Below are 23,329 nucleotides of genomic sequence, written 5' to 3' on the forward strand. Positions count from 1 at the left end.
TCTGTGATGTTCCCCTGAGTGACCCCAGCACAGCCCCAGCCAGGCAAGGTCAGGAGCCCATGCTGTGTGCTCCATTTCCCCTCCAGCACCATGAGAAATATATTTCTGTGGTTTTAAGCCACCAGGTTACTGCAGTCACAGATACTAGTACAGAGAGTGAGAAAGGAGTCCGAGGTGGTTGGGAGTTCAGAGCCAGAGCAGCTGGAGGTGAACAGTGTGCCTAACCTGCCTGGGATACAGGAGAGAAGCAGCAGCTGGATGGCACTGGAGACGCCGCGTTAAGTTCGGAGTGCCACCAGGACACTGTAAAAGCTGTGCCCAGGCCTTGCTGGCAGTGCCTTAGCAATGTGAGCTGCCTTGTGTCCACCAAGACTGGCAAGGTTGCCATGGGGCCTTTGGTGCACATTTAAACTCACTGACCCGAGAAGAGACCTGAGCGGCCCCATTTGCACCCTCCCGGGTCTGTCTCAAACATCATTCATTCCCAGTGACCAATTTGAAGATTGCATTAGAAACCAAAGAATCGTTCCTTACTTCTTTCTCTTTTTTTTTTTTTTTCCGGAACCCGTTTGGCTGCACAGTTGCTGTCCCTGCCTCCTGTAATGAGTTGGGCTCCAAGAGTCCTTGAACAGAGGCTGAGTCTGAACTGATCAATGGCATTTGGGGGTTGGACCATTGCTCAGGAGCCAGCTAATTTATAATGTCATATAGGCTAGACGAGAAGACCCAAGAGGATAGGCTGTCTCTTGGCTTTTTATCTCTTCTTTTTGAAAAAGGAAAGGGAAAACAGAAGGTGCCACGCTTGGCTGTTCAGCATTCAAAGATGAACTCCATCCCCACTAGACCATGGGAACATGGGGGCTGTTTCTCCTCCCATGCCCCCTTACTTCCCAGAGACCTGGCAGCCACACCACGGCGTCCTTTCCGGCTCTGGATGCTGGCCCCTGCGGGCGCCGAGTCTGGCTCTAACTAATTTGCAGAGGACACCTGTTCCTTAATTAGCCCCAGCCTGTGCTGTGTATCTTGGTCTGGGCTCCCTCCAGTGTGTGAGCTAGCAGCCGTGCAAGGGCTGCTGTTTGGCAGTGTGTGCGCGTTTGCTCTGACCAGGCAGGCCCTGCACTCCCCGCTTCTGGAGTGATGTGGTCAGTCTGCACTCCTGAGCATTAAAACTATATTCTGGCCACCATCCCGCTGTGGGTGTCATAGCTGTTGCCTGAATCTTCCAAAAGAGCCCTCCGCTGCCAGTCCCCACTGCCGTCCCTAGAACAGGACATGGGAGGGCCGAGCAGTTTTGGAGACTCCTGAGCCCCTCTCCACTCCTGTTCCCCACCACTCAGATGGCATCTCACATACACTTCTTACTCGACCTTTCTCAGATGTGCTTGTATGGTTAGTGTCTTTAAAAAGAGGGAAGTTCTTGGGGGTTGGGATCCCACCCCTACAGGGTTTTATAAAATGTGTCCTCTTGTGTGAAAGATCTTGGTAAACAGCTGCTGGGGAGGAGGATGAAGATGGATCTGGCATCTGGAAAAGGACCTGGCAGGCTACTAGAGTAGCACGATTCCCTGCCTCCCTTCAGGGCTGATTCTGCTGTATCACCACCCACCCCCCAACCCCCAGCCTTGGTTTTACATAGTAGAACCTTCTGAAAACCGTCTTTAGGCTTCAAAGATGAGCTCCAACCTCCCACATACGCTGCCCCTAAGAAACCATCCAGCGTGCACAGTGGGCATGCAGATTGGAGGGGAAGCACCCACACTTGCCCACACATCAGGAGTCCAGTTCCGAGCAAGCCACGGTAATTTGGAAACATCTGTGGCAAGTGGCTGTGTATGTATTCTTCCCTAAGACCTCTTCCTCTCTAACCCTTCAAGAAAGAAATCTGTCGAAGTTTCCCTAAAGTGGTTCTTTTCCTTAAGGACAGGCTGATGGTGCTACGTGCTGGCTTGCTGTATGGAGCTGCTGACTCTGCCTCACTGAGTCTGGCCTGCAGGGGATACGGTCTCCCCTGCCCCTCTTCTCTACACACACACACACACACACACCCCGCCCCCAGCACCCCTAGCTTAATGGCACTTCCCCTCCTGATTAAAGGATTGCTGGTTCCAGGCCCCCAGCAGAAAACTGTTTCCAGAAGCCTCCCAGCCCTGGAGCCTGCCTGGAGGCCTTGGCCCCCAGCTAATTAGAGCCTTCTCCTTAAGCGGTGCTTTAGTCTTTGGTGTCATCCTCACAGTGATAATGGACTTGGATAAGAGATCACAGCTTCTCCCACTTCCCACTCTCCTTGTGGATGGGGGCAGGGAAGGGATGGGCACAGCCTGCCTGTCACCCTATCACGGGGGAGCCAGGGAGCGGGGGACTGGCCGCCAAGCTGAGCAGCTGTGATGCCTCCTCCCCAGATCACAGGGCCAGAGCCCGACTCCCCATAGTGGGCCCTGCTCCCCACATTCAGGCCTCCGCCGCCTGCTGCACCTCTGGCGAGTGTCATCAGCATTAACGTGATAAAATGGCGCAGTGTAAATGTTAATAAGGTCTGTTGCCTCTGCTGCTTCCGAGTGGCAGATTGGAAATGGTACCATCATCCTAACGCCAACCAGCAGCTTTTAATTCCTCTGCTCCCTGAGCAGCCAATTTGGCATGGAAATCCTAACCTCCCCTTAGCCCCCAGCCCAGCTCTGCTGTGCCAGGTTCACCCCCATATTCCTTTGCAGAGAGGGTTCAGATTCCCCACAGACTGGTTTTCTAAGATAGGGTTTGAATCTTTATTTTCCCTAAGTAAACACTTAGTTTTTCCTGTTCTCCAAAGGGAAGAACACTGAGCCCCAAACTCAGCTCCCACTTTTCCTGGCTGCAGCCCCTTCTCTTCTTGGTTCAGGATAGTCCTCTGCGGGTTTGCCCTGGAAGCCTAGAGCCGCTGGCTCTCCAGGCCTACCCTCCTCAAGTCCTAAACATTGCTGATTAACGACATCCCGACTGATCCTCTCTGAACGCTGGAGCACAGCAGTGATCTCTCCACTGCCCTGTGTTGTCGGGGCACTGGGCGCGCCTGGGTTCCTCTTAGATCCTCATCTTCCTGCTGATTACCTCCTAATTGGGGCTCGTGACCAGCTCTGTGCCGGGCCTGGGAACCCTTAGCATTTGGTGAAGAGAAGTAGCAGGCGATGTCCCTGGAGTGTTGACTGGGGCTGGCCCAGAAAGTTGTCTCAGGACCAGGGGCATGAGGAGCAGCTACGAAGCACGGCTTTGGATTTCTCCTGCACCCCAAGGAGCTCCCCACATGATGTTTGCCCCTGGGGAGCCTCTGCCAGTCAAGGTGCACAGCACAGTTAGGACCAGCCGCTGCGGGCAGAGGCTGCGTGGATGGCGTGTTCTCCCCACACACGCGGTGTGTGCTGTGTACGCCCAGCCCCGGCACCCCCTCACCCTTGTTTCTGTCACCCAGGCTGTCTTCACTCTTCTCCTTGGACCCTTCACCTTCTTTGACGTCCAGAAGACCAAGTACCTGCAGATCCTGACCTCCCTGATGAGATGGGTTGGTGAGTGAGAGACGTCTCGAGTCTGCCCTTTGTCCCCTGGTCCCTTCCTCACCTTTTCCAAGACGGCTGTGTGCACTCGGCATAGCTAGAATGTGGCGGGGGTTCCGTGGATTCCCGAAAGCCAAGAGGGGCAGGGGCTCTGTCTGCTTTTTTACTGCAGTAAAGATCACGTAGTGTGCATGGAGCCAGAGCTAGGCCCAACTGTCTTCACATGCCCCTACTCCCCCCCCCGCCCCCGCTGGGCCAGCTGACCCCTGAAGGCCCAGGTCGGGCTCTGCTCTGCCTTCTTGTGGGTGCCCTGTGTGGCACAGCCATAAAACCCAGCGGGCTGTGGCAACCGCCTCCGCGTTCCTGGCCCGTGGGGCATGAAGAGACACCCTCTCCACAATGCCTTCTGACTGCCTGATGCCCTACTGAGCCAGAGCACCGTCATCCTCAGGGGTGTTTGGGGGGGGTCTCTCCGCCTAAAGCAGGTTTGTGGTAGGGAGCCCATTCATTCCGTCGCACTGTCCCAGAAGGTTCCGGCTGCTGAGACCCCTAGGCCCAGGGCAGGAGGGTGCGGGGTCCCTATTGGCCAGCACATGCTCTGGGATCATTTGTATTCCGTGTTTGGGTCTAAAAGCAAAGAATACCGTTGCTGTTCTGGTTGAGAGGCTGGCAGAGGGAGTCTGCCCAGTTTCCAGCCCCTCGCCGGCCCCAGCACAGAGGTTCCTGAGGAGCCCGGGGTTGGGACGCCTCCCTCCTGGCCCTCTTCTCTATCTCCTTTTGCCTTTGCATCTGCCCCATCATCGCCCCTCATCAGGATTCAGCGCGCACCTTGCTCCTCCACGCCAGCACTCAGCACTAGATCATGACGAGCACAGCTTCTGATAAAAATGATTTCCGGCTTTTCTGGCACATCCTGCTCAGGATTACAGAAGCCCAGTATAAGGAGCCGCTGCATCACGGGGTTCCTGGCATCTTCAGTTGGGAGGGACCATGGCGGCCATCCAGTGTAGTCCTCACCCCACAAGGGCAGGCTCCACGGGCACGCGCACAGGGTGGCCCCTGCTCCGCTCTGAAGGGATGTTGTCGTCACTGGAAGTCCTGTCTTGTCTTGAGCCCGACTTGGCAGCCTGTGACTTCTTTCCACCTTGGTCCTTCCTTGCAAGGAATTAAGAGCAAGCCTGAGTCATCTGCTTAGTTAGCTTTTGGGGCCTCTGTAACATGATAAACCTGTCCTTCCTCACCCAGCCAAGTCGAGGGAGCAGGAGGTCACTTGTCCAATGCCCGGATGGAGCAGGATTCCTGGTCTACCCCACTCAGCTGGTCCAGTCCTATATGCACCTACACGGTGCTCTTTGCAAATTTTATTCACATGTATCAAAGCCCCAGGTTAAAGTAATACGACCACCTGGGAAAAAATGAAAACTCATTACTTAGAACACAAAGATCACACTGGCATCAACAGAAAAGGTGCTGCAGTGGAGCCCCTTTGGGTGCCAGGATGACTTACATCCCCAGGTTGGGATCAGCAGGGATCACAATCCCTGCTGTCCATCCTTCTCCTTATAAGTCTGCTTATAAGAAGTAGGTGAAAGCCCTTGTGACCTTCAGAAGGAAAAGTTTTCTCAGTAAAGCAGCACTCAGAGAAAAATACGCTCCCTCGTCTCCTCCTGGCCCCCCTCTTGTCACTATTCCTCTGCTCCCAACAGCCAGTCCCCAAAGTCCTGAGAGCCTTGCCCCTCCCCCACTCAGGACAGCTGTCCTTGACCTGCCACATCAGAAGTCCTCACGGGGAGGGCAGGAGCAGGGTGGGGAGAGGTGGAGGGCTCCTATGCGTTAGCCGGCATGATGGATCCCCTCGTCAGCCCACGAGAGGGCTGCCCAGATCATGACGGTTAATGGTTTCTGTGAATCCCTGAGCTTGTTGAGGTGGAGCGTGACCAAGTCCTTGCGTTGGGTGAGCAGTACATTCATTTAAAGGGGGAGATTGTTAAGGAGGGGAGGAGGCTGGTGGTAAATAAAGAGTGATTGTCTCAGGACAGGGTAGGAGATGCCCCCCAGACTCAGCTCCCACCTGCAGAGAAGGCACTGAGCTTCCAGCAGGCAGGCCCCCGGGGGCCTCAAGAGCATCTCAGAGCACCCCTTGCCCCCTCTCCTCTCAGAGTAGTACCATCCTGCTCCCTTGTGACCCCATATTGCCTCCCCTTTTCCCAACCAGAGTCCCCTTGTGCAGGCCAGCAAGGCTAGTTAGCCCCGGGGACTGCAGTGTGGACTGTGTCTACCTCCCTGAGGCTCTTAGGACCTGCGAGGTGGCCCCTTGCAGTGCAGCAGAGCGAGGTGGCAGTGGCCTTGGGAGGGGTGCTTGACAGCAGCAAGGGCCTGAGGAAAGAACAGCACATGAAGGTCACCCACGCTCATGTTTTCACATGGTGACACTGTTGTCACTGCAAGTCGTCTGCCTCATTTCTCCCTTCGATCTGAGAGAGGATCAAATGACACTGGACTCTCCACACACCTGTTCTCCAGAGTGTTCTGGGTGACCATGCAGCTGTAGTCATTCTTCTCCCAGACAGGTTCATACCCTGCCCTTGGAAAGCTAACCTCTCTGTGACACAAAGCCCTCTGAAGCAAAAGAGAAAATGCCCAGTTAAATAAACTGGACTGTAGGTAAGCCTAGGGTTCAGTTCCCAGCCAGGGGCATCAGAGCCACCTGGGCCCTTTCCTCCGTGGGTCTGGTGGGAGGGATTTCCCTCATCCTGGCCCCACGTAGCCCGAGCAGCCACACAGCGCTGGGAGCCAAGGACGGGGCCAGGGGACAGGGATGGAGGAGTCCCAGGGAGCCGCCAAGCACCAGCCAACAGGCGGCCTTGCTGCAGGAAGGACCAGGGTCTGCCCACAGTATGTTTGCGAAGGAGGTCTCTCCCCAGAGAGGTTCTTCTAGAACCTTCCAAAGCAGCGAGCACCAAAGCCCGTTTGTCCTCTCAAGTCTGTGCCAAGTTGTCAATTTGCAACAAACTCCTTTTCATCTTGCTTCTGAGAAGCAGCTGTGTGGCCGTGTCCCCCCCTGACCCTCCCTCCTTTCCCACACTCCCGCACACCCTACCCCTTCCTTCTCCCCAGATTAGGGCCCAGACTGTCCAAGAGAGCCGAGCGGGAGCGCAGGGTGGCAATAAGCCGACTTGGGTTCTAGGAAGACAAAAGGGAAGAATGAGCACCAAAGGGACCGGAAAATCATAAATAAATGTGCTGAGCCGGAAACTTTCTTGTGCTTAATTAGGAATTTGTTCTGCCATCTGTTGAAATGAGGCTGGGGAAGGCTGCAGGAGCCCCTCCCCGAGCAGGGCCCCAGAGCTCGGGACTCGCCAAGCAGCCTTTAGGCCAGTGCTCGTGGCCACCTCGGTGTGCTCCTTTGGTTATTAGCGCCTCATGCTGCCAGAATGGGCTTTTGCAAATAGCCACCTGTCCAGGAAAATGTGGAAACGTGTATGACAAGTGCCAGTGTTAATGTATCTCTTGGTCCCCAAATAAATTCTGGGCAGACCAGGCTGGTCAGCTTGGGAGACCTGGACACCAGGTGCCTCTGAGTTGACAAGTACACGGTGGGTTCCAGGTGCCGTCGGCAGGTGAGACCATTGTTGAGGCTTTAGCAGACTTCCTGAGCAGCTGTCCTTTCTGTCCCATCACTCACCCCTGGGCTAGTGGCAGGCTCCTGAGCCCAGGGCTTTTGGTTCTGGCGCCTCCTCCCAGTGTTCCCTTCCACTCGGTCTCAGTGTGCACCAACGGCCTGAACCTGTCTCAGCCAGGTTCCTTACCCGGCAGCAGCCAAGGCAAGACTCCTCACCACAGAGCAGCCCTGAAGTTAAAATGGGATCCGAGACCGTGTGGCAAGGGCTGTTAGCACTATACCTGGCCCTGGGTCAGCATTCAGGTAGTAGCCACAATATGCAGCCCTGCCGTCATCATCTCTGTTGGCTGGTACGTCCTGGGGGTGGCCTCAGCAGGAGCCCCCCTTGGGGCTGGCCGTTGAGATCAGGGACGTTTGCGAGGGAGGTGGCCCAGGCCACCTCCAGAAGGAGCTATGGCTCTGGCAGTGAGATCTTGAAGCATCGCCAGTTGGCTCTGTCAGCCTTCTCTCTGCCCCACCTCCCAGGGCTGGTCCCCAGGGCACCCGGCGCCCCCAGCAGCCTCCACCCTCACCACCTTCCAGGAAGCTTGAGCCAAAGAGAAATGAGAAGCAGGTGCATCTCGCAGAACGGCCTGGGGCTTCCTCTTTAGTTCCTGGTTCTCATTCCGTAAGTGGTCAATAGGCCGGGGACACTCAGGAGAGACACAGGCCCCGTAGCTGTGGCCACAGAGTCTGAGCCTCAGACCACTAAGCAAACAACTGTAGACTGCCCCCACCTGGGCTGCCTCACAGGGAGCCCTTCCGCAGGAGGGGCTGAAACCGCGTCATTACTTCACCCCCGTTACCACCTTCCGCCACACACACCTCCCAGTTGGGGACACAGACAGCTGGCTCAGCTCGGGGTGCCCCATTTGGTGTTATTAAAAACCCGATTCTTTCTAATAAAGACTGCTCTGAGGCACGGCAGCCTTCCTTGGTCTGGGCTGGCGAGGACCCACAGGGCTCCTTCCTCTGATTGTGTATTCAGAGCAGCGCAGCGCACATCACGCCCGTTCTCTGTGCTCCCCTCAAAGTGGGTCAGGCGCCAGCCTCTCCGAGCGTCCGTGGGCAAACTTGAACCTCATGAAGCTCCTCGGCCCAGCCTTCCCTTCCTCCCCCCAGCAAGTGCCCCAGATTTGTCTTCCAGACCTACCCAGCAGGGAGAGGTGGGACTCGGCGGTGGTGGCCCGAGAAGCAGAAGGTCCCCAGGAGGAGACCGTCACCTGGGAACATAAGGGCTCTGCTTTTACCTGTCCCCAGGATTATCTGCGGCCGCTTGGCTGACTCCCCTGCAGATCCATGACTGTTTCAGCTGAGTGTCTCTTGGTGGGACTGCTCTATCTGTCACCATCAGCAGCCAGGGGTCATCTCTGTCTGGGCCATCTGTTCCCCACATCCTGTCGGCTCCACATGCCAGCTTGGTGCATGAATTCCTGCACAACCACTCACTGCTGTCCTCTCCACTGGTGCTTCTTGGAGGGCTGGGAAACGGGTCCTGTGGCCCCCTCTGAGTAGCCAGCCAGCCAGCATCGACCTTCAACATTACCCCACCCCGCTGTCAGCACCCGCTCCCCACCCACCCTCTCTCTGGGCCCCTGTCCAGGGCTCTCCTGGGCCATCGAGTGTGTGGCTTCCCCTCGTTCCTCAGCCAGTGGAGGGAATCCAAGAAAACCTTTCTGTGTATATTTCATTTTGGACTTTATCCTTGGTTTCCTAAAAGTTCTTTCTGCTAACAGTTTCATGGAAGGGAGGATGTAGTTTCTCTCTTACTGCTCTCAGGGCAGAGTGGGCACCCAGGTAAAGTTTGCTGGAAAAACCAGCCCCATGCCACCAGATTACCCATCTCATTCACGGGACTGACCCAGGAGCCATGCTGTGCCCCAAGTAAAGGCCACCCCACGGCCACCCCGCTTCTGTGAACAGCCTTTGTGGTCAGCAGCTCTGCTCTGCATGTGGCTGAGACGCGTGCTGGCCGGTCCATCAGACAACCCCAGGGGGTCGTGGGCCAGCCGCCTGGACACTGGCAAGAGGAGGGAGGTAAGGCCCAGCTTGTGGTCAGCAAGATGAGGTCTTGGACCAGTGACAGTGGCTGCAGGTGTGTTCCTGCGCAGACTGGGCCTCGTATGGGCCGGGGTGACCTCAGCCGTGCGTCAGAAGCAGCCCTAGATGTCTCAGAGCTGGTGGGGCCCCAGCTGACCAGGGGAAGCCGAGCGCCGGTACCATAGTACTTCTCGTTTTCTCCGTCCTGGTTTGTCTGTGCGTCTAGCTACGCAGAAGAGGTGCCTCGGTGGGCTCAGGCCGCATTATGGAATACTGCAGGCTGGGTGGTTAAACAGTAGAGATTTATCTTCTCGGTTCCGGAGATTAGAAACCCAAGATCAGGGTTGGTTTCTGGGGAGGCCTCTCTTCCTGTCTTGTAGATGGCCACCTTCTTGCTCTTCCTCACAGAGGCTCTTCTCTGTGTGTGGGGGGGCAAGAGCTCTGGCACCTCTCACTCCTCTTAGGAGAATGCGGATCCCGTCAGATTAGGACTCTTATGACCTCATTGAACCTTTGTCACTTCCTTAGAGGCTCCATCTCCAAGCAGTCTCAAGGGGTGCCAGGGCTTCCGCGTAGGAATTAGAGACAGAGATAATTCAGTCCGCAACAAGAGGAGAGGACTGAGCAGCATTCAGGAAGGGTGACAGAGCCGAAGTTTTATGTTTGCAATTTTGGAAGGAGATTAGTCGGCTACTAGCCAGAGGCCCCACGGCTTCACTGTTCCGGCCATTACAAACTGAGCTTGCTCTGACAGCGTAAGAATGAAAAATTGAGACACTTGCCTCCCAGGCGCCACTTGCCGTGCTTGGAGGGAGTAGAAAGGGGAGCGATGGAAAAGCCAGAACTCTTGACTTCCTACTTGAGATTTGATAGCTTTAGAGACTCAAATACCTACTCTGCCCACGGCCCCCTCTTTCTGGCATACTTGGAAAAAGGAGCTTTGCTCTGAGTTCTCAGAAATATTTCTTAAGTAATCTCTATGCCTAACATGGGATCAAACTCACAACCCCGAGATCAAGAGTCACATGCTCTACTGACTGAGTCAGCCACCAGCCCTGGCACCACTGGAGTTGAGGAGCCTGTACCCCTTTGGAGGTAAATACTTAGCCACAGAGTGTGACCCCATAAGTTAATTATCCAGGCGTCCTTCTCTCTGGTCCCGTGATGACGATGACAGTGACCATGAGGACAATAGGGCTGGAGTCCTCCAGAAACCACAGGGGCTGAGTCAGTGTGGCAACGTAGTTAGATTGGCTTTGAATCCCCTCCCTTCAGTAGAAACACAGGTGACTTCTCGTGAATTTGTCCAGGTAAGGCCAGCAATAACAGAATGTCTTATGGCCTGAGATGAAACCTAATCCAGTCCCGAGATGCGTTTGCAGACAAGCACATCTGTGAGGGAACTTCTCATTTTTCCCTAAGGGGACTCCCTCCAGCATGACAGGCCAGTATGTCCTGTCTTCTCGGGGTGTGAAAGGAGCCCCCACCCAACCCATAGCCTGTGCTCAGGTGGGAGGGTGATGATCAAAGTAGGATGGGCCAATGTGAGCCCCCAAAATCCAAGCATAACTCCTTTTCACTCAGCCCCGTTTGGAGAGAGCCCACACCCAGGGTCCCCCCCAGATGACAGAGTGGTGGGAACACATTGTCCTTGTGTGGCCTTAGGTGGAACAAGAGGGAGCTGCTTCATTCACAGCAGGTGTGAGCAGCCCAGGTCTGATGCCAGGACCAGGACAAGGGGCATTCCTGGAAGGGTGATGACTGCACCTGACCTAGCCAGGGCAGCTGGGGCCCCTAGTATGATCCCAGTTCCCCTCCTTGGAGCAAAAGGAGTCAGGTGAAAACTGAGGGCTGGCAGGTTCCTACCTGCGCAGGACCAGGGTTTTCAGGATGGGAGATAAGGTTTCCACAATGACTCATTCCTAAGGGATGGCTTGGGCCAGGCTCCGCCCAAGTGCTTCACTGCACCATCTTGTCCCATCCTCCACGAGGTGCCGTGATCACCTCCATTTTTAAAGGTGGTAAAATGGAGGCAGTGACAGAGTGACAGGACCACCCAAGATGACACAGTTCGGTGGCAGGACCTGATTGAATCCAGAGTAACTTGTGAAGCTGAACTTGCTGAGAGGAAGAGCAGTGGGCTCCCACCCTCCCCCTGGTGGTTTCCGAGGCCTTAGAGCTTCCAGAAGTGAGCCCCCACGCACACCCCGGGCCCTGTGGGCGCTCTGTTCACAGTCGGTCCTGTTACCTAAGGAACAAATGCCCAGTCACCTGCTCCTGCTTAAGGGCTTTGAAACCTGGTCTTCAGCTTCTCTCAGCTCAGCCGGGTGTTACCCCATCTGCTCCCCCCAGCCCTCCTGAATCTCAGGAAGCCCAGGCCAACCTCTGACCAGCCTAAGGGAGGCACATCTGTGCCCCAGCCTCCTCCAAGGGCAGCACTGTGGAGGAGGAAGCTGGTACCACATCCTCCCCGGATCCAGCTCTGATGATGGGCACAGCACGGCCATTCATTATCATTAGCCCTGGCATGTTGATTCTCTGCTTGGAGAAGAGGGTGCCATCCTCGTGACAGCCGCCTTGACGGATGGCCTCTGCCTCCTATGTGTCAGAGCTAAAGCTGCTTACAGGGCTCAGAGAACAGCGAGGTATCTGGGGCAGCCCAGGCTGGGGCCTACCACAGCCCCGGGGCTTCTGGGGCCAGGTTCAGAGGTCGGAGACTTGAGAGCAGCTTTCCAGGAAGCAGCCCTGCAGAGACCAGGCAGGGTACCGCAGCCAGTTGCCGGAATGGCCTGGGTGCCTGCAGCACCCCTAGGGGAAGTCCTGGGGGTGGGGGGGGCAAGGAGAGCTCTGCCCCAGGCTCCTCAACTCCAGTGGTGCCAGGGCAGGTGGTCCAGCTCATGCCAGCACCACGCAGACCCTGGAATTCTGTAAGGAAAGTGGAGCCCTGCAGGAGCAGTGGGCAGAGCCTCCCCACGGCCGAGGCCAGATCAGTGCCAGTCACGGCTGCTGGAGGCCCCAGAAGGAGCTCCTCCCTCCCCACCCCTGCCGCACAGGCTGGCCCTTACTCACACAGGGATGGGTTTTGGCGCGGGGAGGATAGAGAGAAGTAAACTACAGTTGCTGGTTGCGCTCTCCAGACGCACACACCTGAGCCCTGGGCCCTCAGACCCCTGCTCGTCTCTCATTCTGTCCCAAGAGCAAGTCTGCCCCTCCGGGGAAGCCTTGACCCATCTGTGGGTGGAGGGCCTGGGAGAGAGGGACTCAGGAGGGAGGAGCCGGGGAGGCCGAGTGCTGCTGCCTTTGTCTCTCACTCTTCCCCCTGCAAACTGGGACCATCTTTGCCCCTTGGCAGGAGTTTAGAAGGGTGTTGGCCCACCTGTCCTACTCTCTGAAAGGAGTGTGGCTGTGAGGACAGAAAGACAGCGGGAGGCCCCGCAGCTCCTGGCCAGGCTGCTTCTCTGGCTCTTGCTGGCAAGAGAGGGAGAGCAGGAGACTGCCTCTGGAAAGCCGTATTTTCTTCTGACGACTTTGAGAGCCCAGTTAGTGCCTGGGTAGATGAGAGGACACCTGATACACAGTACTACCCTGACCACCCGCCATGGTTGAAGTCGCCGCCATCCCCGTGATGGGACCCTGGTGTTGTCGTGCAGGATGTTCCTGGTGTAAAATTTACTTTGAACCACGCTTCCTCAGATAGAGAAGGGAAGTGTCTTTACTAGGCCATCTGCCCAGGCCTCCAGAGGACTGAATGTGTGGGAACCGGGGGCAGGCTGTGGCCCAAGGCCAGTGGATGTGGTGAGGCCGGAGGACGCTGGCCTCAGAGCAGCTGCCAGAGTAAGTGTGTGAGGGTAGCACACCTCTCCAGGCCAAGTCACTAGAGTGGAAGCCTGGAAACTGCGATGCTCGTGGAGGGCCCTACCTCCAGCCCCTCCTCCTCTGGCTGCCAGAACCAGAACCCCTGCTCCTCTGCGACCCCCCACTTGTCTTTTGCCTGTGGGCTTGGATAGGACTTGGATACCTCCCACAGCAGGGATCTCATCACCTACCCTGCAGCTAATGTGGCTGTTACCAGTTCTTTCTTGTAATTTGTCTCTGCAACGTCTGTCAGTTCCCCTGGACAGTGGGCTCCCGAAGGACAGGGATTATATTTGCTCAGTGCACTGTCCTCAGGTGCCCAGAACATGTAAGCAGTCATCGCGGCTTCACCAGGTGGGTGGTCAGTCCCAGCAGAGCCATGAGTTACACAAAGCAAGTGCAAGTTTTTCACATGGGCTGTTATTTCAGCTATTTAAAGAGAAGTCTCTTGTCCTGCCTCATCACCTTGCAGCTGTGCCTCCCAAGGCCGACAGCCACTCCTCACGTGACATGTGCCAGGCCCTCACCTCCTTCCCCACCACAGAATCCTCCCCGGCAACTCACTGCATCTCGTCACCCCTTGGAGTGTGAGTTCCAGCGCCGATGCGGGTGGATGTGGGCCAGGTGCTCGTCCTATCGCCTGGGGTCTCTGAGCGTGGCCTATGAGGGTCAGAGAGAAGTCAGGGCCTGGGCAGCAAGGTGTCGGGGAGCACTCACCACTCTGCCCTTAGTGTCCGCCCCACAGCCCCGGCCAGGTGGGCCAAGCATCTGGCGGTAGCCGGCCGAGTCTCGGCGTCAGTGTGGACACCTAGAGCCCTGCTGTCTGTCATGCTTCCTGACAGTCTGTCACTCACAGCCTGTCACCCTCTTTCATCTTGATTTATTAGCAGGTCTAATGAGTTTGGGGAGCAGCTGTCTGCCAGGGATGGGACCATCCATCTAGGAGATGTCTGTTGAACTCTGCTCCTCCCGCAGCCACGGGGGTAGGAGCCATGGACTAGGGGGTGTGGCCACAAGGACAGGGGCCGGAGAGCCGCTCAGGGGTGAGTCCTGGTGCATCTAGTCCAGGACCTGGCTGGCCCTCCTGCCTCCTTCCCGTCCTCTCCTTCTCTGTTCCTCCATTACAACATGAAGTTGGGGTATCCCTGCTTTCTTTTGAACTTGCCCACTTGGAGACCAGGCTGGAACATTTGGCCTTGCCTCTCCACTCCTGAGAACATAGGCCAGCGCCCACCCTGTGACCTCGCAGTGACGGGGGCGGGGTGGGTTGGGGGGACCCGAAGGGCTCCGGTGCCTCAGACTTCCACTGCCCCTTCCCAAGGCTTGCTGGGGCTCATGGGCGCAGAGCCAGTCCTCAGCGCTTTCCAAGCCCAGGCAGTGCTCCTCAGGCGTCTGCTCCGGGGGCATCGTGTGCCCTTCCTCGGAAGAGCTTCTCAGCTTGGAGCCGTGTGCTCATGTGGTGAGCATCACACGCTGCTCCAGCGAATGTCCCTCTTCCCCCTGACTGGAGCATTAAGTGTCCCAGGAGCAGGGTGGGGCCTGGCACCCAGTGGGTACTGGGTCAGGATCCAGGGGGGCAAATGAAGCACCTCTGCTTCCCTGTGCTGCAAGGTCATGCAACAAAGCAGTACAGCATGTGGGTGATGAGAGCGGGGCTCGCCGGGGATGGCCCCCAGATGAGACTGTCTCCCTCCAGGCCCTTCTCCAGGACCTGCTACTTTTTTTGATGTTAGAATCACCTCCCAAGAGTCTCTGGCATCTTCATTCCTGGATAGGATCCAACATCTAGCCCTTGGGGGTAGATCTGGTTTTTGGAAATAGACTTGAGTAAGAGAACAAGATGGGTGACGAATCGAGGTCATAGCATTGTGAGGTAAGCCTAATTATAGCTAGAAGATTGTGAGATAAGCTTTCTTATCTCCCATAGCCATGCTTTTTATCAGCCACCCTGAAAGTTCTAGAAAATGTCACATGTCATCATTGACATAAAGACACGGTTCCCAAGACGGTGACTCCAGGAGACACCAGTCAGTAGCCATAGGTTCGGGATAGAGGTTGCCAATATCTCTGTATGCTTTAATGCATAAAAAAGCATAAAAACTCAGTCTCCTGTCTTTGGAACCCTCTGTAAATCGGTGTTTTTGCAGTAAGGAAAGCCCAGGGCTGCCCAGACTGCTCACCTGGAAGTCAGCAAGCCTGCGTGTCCCACAGCTTCCTGGAGATGTAGCGTTGAGGAGGAAGGTGGGTGGAGAGGCACTGGCCAGCATCCAGGGCTAGAGGCAGCCGTGACTCAGTGACTCGGAGTTGCTGGCTTTCTGTCTTCTCCCACGGCACCCTGAGGCCGAGCCACAGGGACAGCTTTCTCCACGCACCTCTTTCCAGGCTGCGAGTGGCACCAGGTCACGAGGTGACACCTGAGATGGTGGTGGCAGAGTCAGGTTGGAATCTTGCCTTAGAGCGGCTGCCTTCCGCGGGACGGTCAGCAGCGGCCTCTTGAGTAGCTAAGCTCCAGGCACCCCCCCGCCCCCGGCCAATGCACCCCGTCTGCCAGCTGTAGCCACCTGACTGCTCAGTTCTGTGCTGTGACCCTTTCTGGCCCTGAGACAGACTGCCTGGCACACAGGGGACTCCACCTCCACCCTGGCCCAGTGCACTTCCACCCAGGGATCTCTGCTCTGCACTCAGCCCCAGAGATCCAATGAGCCAGGCTGCCAGGGTCCCAGGCTGTCCCGTCGGCCCCTGACCATCATCCAGGGGCTAATCCAGAGACAGCTCCCTGGGCTAAGACCCCACGGGAGGAGCTGGCTCCCCATTTTCCTCTTGACCTGCGGGAGCGCGGAAGGAAGACAAGCAGCGTCTCTGGAGCAGCGAGGGTCGTGGCGTCCTCAGAGTTGTCCAGAGTCGGGAGTGGCAGGGACTGGGGCAGGCTGAGGAAGAAACAAATCATCTTCTATATTGGCAGTTTGCACAGGCCTGTTCCCGTGCTCCTTCCCTGCTCCTGTCCCCCGTGTCGGACAGCTCTGATTAAAAGGAATAGGTGACATTTCTGTCAATCCCACTCCCGAGTGTCATTGTGGGAACACACTGGTCTGGCTTTCTGTGAGTCCCAGGAAAAAGGCCACTGCTTTCCAGGGTACCAGGGGCTGTGACATGGCCTGAGGGGACAGCGGGGACACCCCCAGCCTCCCACACAAGGAGGGGCCCTGTGCCTCAGACAGGCTGGCCTCCTTCAGCCCCGCTGCCCCTTCCCGCTCACCTGTGTGGCCCAGCAACAGATGTCAGGTGTCCCAGAGCACAGGCTAGGGGGGCCGTCAGGTCTGGCCTGAACAGCCGGGTTTATGAACTCCAAAACAGGACAGGGATACCAGGGGTTCTGTGTGTATCAAGTGGCTGACGGCGAAGGCGGTCCTGGGCAGTCTGGGTAGCAGATGTGAGAAGCCAGAGACACGGGGGCGTCAGCTGGACCTCGCAGTGTGTCTGCCTCTGGGAGCCCCAGCTGATGAGTGCGGCTCCGGGTGTGAGACCCTTATGAGGGGCTCTTGTAAAACCTGCTGGAATCTGTTCGCTCCGAACAGCCGTAGGTCCCCTTCTGCCCTATAGCAAACCCAGGTCACGGTCACTCCCTCTTCCCCTGCCTCTGCCACCAGGTCCAGGAGAACAGGGCCATGTGCCATTTGCCTCCAGCCTTGAAGCCAGCAGCTCAGAGGGCTTGGCTCTTCCGAGTGTTGGTCTTGATGCCATTTCTTCTCTTGAGCGGCCACGGGCACCCTCCTGCCTGCTGTAGGCCCCTGGGTGCCCACCTCTGTTCAGAGCCACCGACTCTCTTTCCCACCCCCCTCAGATGCCTCTAAGCAGGTGCCCGTGGCCCCAGAGGACAAATCCTCCCAAATGCTCGGCACCCCTGACCCCTCCACTGCCCCCAGCTCCCCACACATAGGTTCTTTAAGCCGAGGGAGGGAGGGTGAATGTGAGTTCCAACCCAGACCTGCCAGGGAGAGGCAGAGGCCCCGAGAAGCCCCATGAGGGAGCCAGGCAGCGCCTGGCCAGGAGCGCGCACTCCTCGGAGAAGACAGCGTGGGCCCGCCCTGCCCACCGCCCCAGTGCAGCCCCTTCCCATGCCCAGGCGCCCCCGAGACACGTACCCTCCCCCCCAGGGGAGAGGGAGCACCGGCAGCAGCCACTGCCGACCTGCCCCACCACGCGGCCCTCAGGGGCCCCCGAGCTTCCTAATCCCGTGGAGCTCCGGCCCCTGGGCGGGCGCCACCCAACAACCGGCCAGCCCAGGGCCGTTCCCGCTCAGCTGGCCGACGGCCCTCTTGTCTTCCAGCTTTCGCCATCATGATCGTGCTGGCCCTGGTCCGCATCGGGCACGGGCACAGGGAGGGCCACCCGCCCCTGGCCGACCTCTCCGGGGTCCGGAACCTGTTCGGCGTGTGCGTCTACTCCTTCATGTGCCAGCACTCCCTGCCGTCCCTCATCACACCTGTGTCCTCCAAGCGCCACCTCACGCGCCTGGTCTTCCTGGACTACGTGCTGATCCTCTCCTTCTACGGCCTCCTGTGCTTCACCGCCATCTTCTGCTTCCGCGGCGACAGCCTCATGGACATGTACACCCTCAACTTCGCGCGCTGTGACGTCGTGAGCGTGGCCGCCGTGCGCTTCTTCCTGGGCCTCTTCCCCGTCTTCACCATCAGCACCAACTTCCCCATCATCGCCGTGACCCTGCGCAACAACTGGAAGACGCTCTTCCACCGCGAGGGGGGCACGTACCCCTGGGTTGTGGACCGCGTGGTGTTCCCCACCATCACCCTGCTGCCCCCCGTGCTGGTGGCCTTCTGCACCCATGACCTGGAGTCCCTGGTGGGCATCACGGGGGCCTATGCAGGCACGGGCATCCAGTACGTCATCCCCGCCTTCCTGGTGTACCACTGCCGCAAGGACACCCAGTTGACCTTGGGCTATGGGACCGTCAACAAGCACAGGTCCCCTTTCCGCCACACCTTCTGGGTGGGCTTCGTGCTGCTCTGGGCTTTCTCCTGCTTCTTCTTCGTCACCGCCAACATTGTCCTCAGTGAGACCAAGGTCTGATGGCGGAACGTGTCTGGTGGTAAGAGAGGTGGGGGCTGCACTCTGGCCCCCCGATTCACCTTCCCGCCTGCAGAGCCAAGATCTAGTTCCTTCCCAGGGTTCCTGGGGGCAGGCGAGACCGGACTCTGGGAGGAGGCCCTCCACACCTCCAGCTGGAGGTCTTCTCCCCGGCCAGGATTCCGCACCGCGCCTCCCTCGCCGGGCGGCCCTCCTCCCAAGCCCTCCTGCGTGGGGCTTCCCCTGGCCAGCCAGGCTGCACGACCCGGGCATGCAGCTGCCCGGATTCCAGGTTCGGCTTCTGCTTGACGCACAGGCCCCACCACGACAACCATGGGGGCAGGCTCCTTCCCCGTACGGTGGGGACGCAGTGCTGGCACTGCCACTATTTATACCAGACACCATGTCCCCTCCTCCTTTGTCCCAGTCCCTCCTGCATCTGTGTCTGGGGAATCTGCTCCACTAGTAGCTGCTGCTGCCTCAGGGCGAGTCCCAGGCCCTAACCCTCCTCCCCTGGGGCTTGCCAGTGACAGGCAGGTCCCACCTTCCCCTCAGGCCTGGAGTGGCCAGGTGCCACGCCCAGGGGGACGGGTGTGTTTCCAGCCCCCACAACAAGAACAGGAAGTGCTAATCGGCACCAGGGTCCCCGGACTGTAGCTGAATGGGGCCCTTGGCTGTGGCTGCCAGCGCCCGTCCTGAGCTCCTGAGCCCGTGATGACTCGGAGCCACAGGCAGGAGCACTCCTTCCTCGGCGTACAGCAGCCCGGCAGACCATTTAAAGCCCAGAGCCTGTGACCCCTCAGAGGGATCCTCTGCTCTCCTGACTGCCCCACTGGGGCGCACAGGGGCTCCTGCGTGATGGGGGGTGGTGTATAAGGACCACTAAAGGGAGCCACCCCAAGCCACCATCGCGGTGGCCTGAGAGCACCACAGCCATGCAGTGGTGGGCAGGCTCTGCTTCCAACCCTATAAGAGGTCAGGCCTGTGGGGCGGCAGCAAGCTTGGCTGACCCTGCTCCCGCTCCAGTACTAAGGGTGGCTCCCTTTTGAGCCAGGCTGTGGGTGCTCTGTTCATACTTTCCATGACCCTTGGGTGCTGTGGAGCGAGATGGGGCACCAGCCACCATTCTCATGGAAGAAGGCGAGGGTTTCTGGTCACCTCACCAGCTCTTCCGTCGTCCCATCCCTGTCACAATCATGCATGCGTCTGCTGGGCCAGCCTTCTTTGGAAACACAGGTGACTGGGGAACTCTGCATTTTCAATGTGCCTTCTGCTTCAGGACCTGGGGGTCCTTCCTGACCCTTCCTGGCGTGCCCCCAGCCCAGGGCCTGGCCCACCTGTCCTGGAGCCCAGAGCAGCTTGACCCAGAGCTGCCTGTCTGGGGTGGGGTCTCAGGCCCCAACCCCCACTCCCCCCTTTGATTTCAGTGCCTTGCTCAGCCCACTTTCGGGAACCTTCCAGCCTCCCCTGCATGGCCTGGTATTCGTACCTTGGACAGAGCAACCACGCTGGCTCTCCTGGGGCCCCTGATGGTCTCAGAGGGAGTGGGAGGAAGGCCTGAGATTTGTAGGAACTGGGCAGTCCACAGGCGGTGCCACCCCTCGCCCTGGCTGCCCCAGCCTGTGAGAACCCCAGGTCGCACGTGATTGGCCGTGGTCTGCTTTCTCACTGTTGTCACACATCTCTTTATCCGTCCCCAAGTATTGTGATTTTTCCATCCATGTGAAAAATAGACCACCCCTCCCCATCTGTCACCGCGGCTTCTTCCCAGGAGACCCCACCCCGGGCAGAGCAGGGAGGGCTCCTGGATAGCAGACACTCCATGGCTCCAGCCCTACCTGGAGCTGCCCAGCTGTTTGCTGAAAACTCAAAACATCTGTACTTACCCTCCTCTAGTTACATCCCCTCTTGCTTAAGGACAAAGCAAATTAAATCATCTTGCTGCCCCAGGCTCCAAACCAAATATTGGCCGTGAGTTTATTAGCATCATAAAGCCCAGGTTGATTTATGTGACAATCTGGAGCCACATGGCAGTGCAGTCGGGTGGCTCCATTCCCCTCCTCCGAGCCAGGCAGCCCGGGCCCTGGAGGGAGGGAATTGGCCCCAGGTGGCTGCATCGCTGACGGCGAGGGTGAGCCAGGCCACTCCCCACTGCCACTGTCTGGGCTCCTTTGCTCCTCAGTGTTCACCTGCTGTCTGACCTGCTGGAGGTTGGATGGGGTCACGTTCCGCTCTCCTGCTGATAGCTGGGGTGGGGGGGGCTGCCGACAGCTAGACAGACCCCTGATGATGCTTGTTCACCAAGTGCATCGACCAGGCTTGGCTGCAAGTGCTTACACCAGTGTGGTGAGGTGGGCGAGTTGGATCTTGATTCCTGTTTTACATCTGGGCCTCCCAGGGTCAGTGGCAGGGAGGGCAGAGGAGACCACCAGCCCGACCTGGCCCTCGTACAGGTGTCACTGTGGAGGAGCACATAAACTCAACAGCCTCCACATGCCTTTCACCCAGCCTGGCCCCAAGGGCAGGCTAGGCCACGGTGGGAGTCGCGTTCCCTCCGGCCGGGGTGCCACCGGCTCCTGCCCCTACGGCCAGAGAGGTGGCTGCAGGCTTATGGATGGGGCAGATGGCAGGTGACAGGGCTGCGAGGCACTGCTGAGTGGTGGAAGGTGGGCAGCGGGCACCTCGCCAGGCCCTTAGCTACACAGCTGTTCTCACCACCTGGGGGCCAGGAGCAGCCTGGGCCTCAAGCAGGCTGAAGTCACAGTGGGGACGAGCCCGGCAGGTCCAGGCCCTCAGGCCGTGTGCCCATAGATTCCCCGGGGAAGGGCTGACCCCAGCCTGGCCATGCTCACAGCCACTGCAAAGCTGTTCTTCTGAAAGCGAGATCCAGGACTGCAGGAGAGAGCTTTGCACACCTTCTCCCACGGAGCTGGGGTTCACAGTGTTGGTGGGAGAAAGAATAGCAGCCCACCGAGTGCCTGGTCTGTGCTGGACACAGTGCTGGCTGCTGTCCGCATGAACCTTGGCATCATTTGGGGATTGGGAACGTGGACCGAGACGTCGGACCTGCCCCTTGCAGGCGGCGAGCCTCCACGCTCCTCCCCGTCATTCATAACGTGGAGGTGATAGTGCCTGCACCGCTGACCGGTTGTGGGACCTTCAGTGCTGAGCTTAGTGCCTGGCACAGAAGTGCTCAATAAAGCTATTACGTACGGATGCTCGGCTGTCTTGTCACTTGCCGGCCATATAGCTGTGCTCATAGCCACAGACCCCGGATTCACCGAAGACCCCGGGATGGGTCCCCAGGCACCTGCTGGCTTCCTAGCCTCCCGATGCATTGTCTTGGGTCAACTGCCTGCTACAATTCAGAGACGGGAAACTGGGCTGAATTCTTCAGGGTCTAGAGGGCAAAAGTGGTCTGTCCCTGCTCCAGGGAACTTAAGGACCCTTTCAAAGAGCCAAACTGAGGCGTGGCTGGAGAGTTCTGGAGCCGGGATGGAAGCCCAGGTATGCTGACCGAGGCCATCATGCCCGCCCGTGGCTCAGCTCTGTGCCCCTTGCCCGCTAGCAGCCCCTGGAAAGAGGTGGTGTGGACGATGAGCCGCTCAGTAAAGCCAATGGAGGAAACAGCCACGCAGCAGCAGGGTAAGACAAAGTTCCTGCTGCTGAGACAGGTGACCGAGAGCCTCCCTTTTCCTGAAGGCATCTCACCAAAAGCAGCAGCCACGTCTGGGTGTCTGGTGTCTGGGTGGATTCAGCTGGCTCTCTGCTCCGCAGTCGGGCCCTGTTCATGATGACTGATCTGCGGCCCTGCGACAAGGCTCCCTCCTCCCCCACTGCCAGGCTTTCTGCTCTCCTCCTGGATGGCGCAGGGGGCGCCAGGGCTCTGAGCAGGAGGCTGGGGAGCCAGGCCAAGCAAGCTCTGAACCTGCAGGAGGCGTCCTCCCTGCCTCCACTTCCCACGGGGCTCACCTCTCCCCAGAACACATTCCTAGAGCAGGGACGAGGCAGCCAAGAGCCTGGCTCCAGGAGCAGGATTGGCCCCTCCTCGGAGCCAGTCAGCAGCAGGCTCAGCTCCACATTTGGCTTTTAATTATCTTTCCAGTTCTTGGTTATTAATGATCTTGGGCAGAGAGCGGAGAGCAGCCTGGACCTCAAGACTCCTCCCAGCTTACCTGCTGCAGAGCTAAGCTCAGATTCGGGGAGCAGGAGGGGTCAGGTCCAGGGGCTGGCGGCCAACAGTTAACTCTCTCACCACCTGTAGTTGTTGTCAAGGTCAACTCCCTCCCAAGGTACTGGCCTCGTGCACTCACCTAGACCCACATTACCACCTGTGGCTGAGACCTGGCTCCGTGAAAATCCATAGGGCAGAGGACATTGACTGTAATGGGCTGGGGCCACGCATTCCTGGCATAGTCCAGCTCTCCAGTCAGGCACAGAGCAGTGTTAGAAGTTCCCCCCACTCCAGGGGCGCCTGGGTGGCACAGTTGGTTAAGCCTCTCAGTCTTGGTTTCAGCTCAGGTCATCTCAGGGCCAGGAGATCGAGCCCCGCATCAGGCTCTGCACTCAGGGAAGAGTCTGCTAAAGTTTCTCTCTCTCTGCCTCTCTCTGATCTCTCTCTCTCTAATCTAATAAATCTTAAAAAAAAAAAAAAAAAAAAAAGTTCTGGGGCACCGGCCTTGCTCAGATGGTTAAGTGTCTGCCTTCAACTCAGATCATGATCTCCATGTCCCGGAATCAAAACCTGTGTTGGGCTCCTGGCTCAGCAGGGAGTCTGTTTCTCCCTCTCTTTCCTGCTCGGGTTCTCTCTCTCTCTCAAATGAATAAATAAAATCTTAAAAAAAAAAAAAAAAAAGGATTTCCTCCCTCTCCACCATTGCAGCTGCTCTCACCCCTAAAACCAAACAAAAAAACTTCCAGTTTTCATGGCTCCACCCCAGTAGCAGAGTGCCCCAAGGCAGGCCCAGCCGGAGCTGTGTGGGCAAGGGCCGGGGTGCTGACCTTCAGCACTGGCCTCCCCGGCTCCTCCCTGTTACGTGGAGGTCACTTCTGCCCTGCCTCACCCAACTTGTCAAGGACACCCAGACGAGGTCTGACGGCACCAATCGTACCGCTTGTGGAGTGGGTGGGAGCGCGAGTGCTTGCTGCACACAACCACGGATGT

At 57.9% G+C, this 23,329-nt stretch overlaps 1 protein-coding gene across 1 annotated transcript in view; it reads left to right on the forward strand.

Moving 5' to 3' along the window:
• Positions 1-21,383, forward strand: part of TMEM104 (transmembrane protein 104) — a 56,607-nt gene extending 35,224 nt beyond the window's left edge. The window contains exons 9-10 of the mRNA XM_072781495.1: positions 3,443-3,536; positions 17,408-21,383. Coding sequence (XP_072637596.1) covers positions 3,443-3,536; positions 17,408-18,168 — 855 coding nt within the window. The 3' untranslated portion in view covers positions 18,169-21,383. The remainder of the gene's footprint in view (positions 1-3,442; positions 3,537-17,407) is intronic.
• Positions 21,384-23,329: the final 1,946 nt, after the last annotated feature.

The sequence above is a fragment of the Canis lupus genome, chromosome 16, assembly GCF_048164855.1.
Source record: "Canis lupus baileyi chromosome 16, mCanLup2.hap1, whole genome shotgun sequence".
NCBI classification, from domain to species: Eukaryota; Metazoa; Chordata; class Mammalia; order Carnivora; family Canidae; genus Canis; species Canis lupus.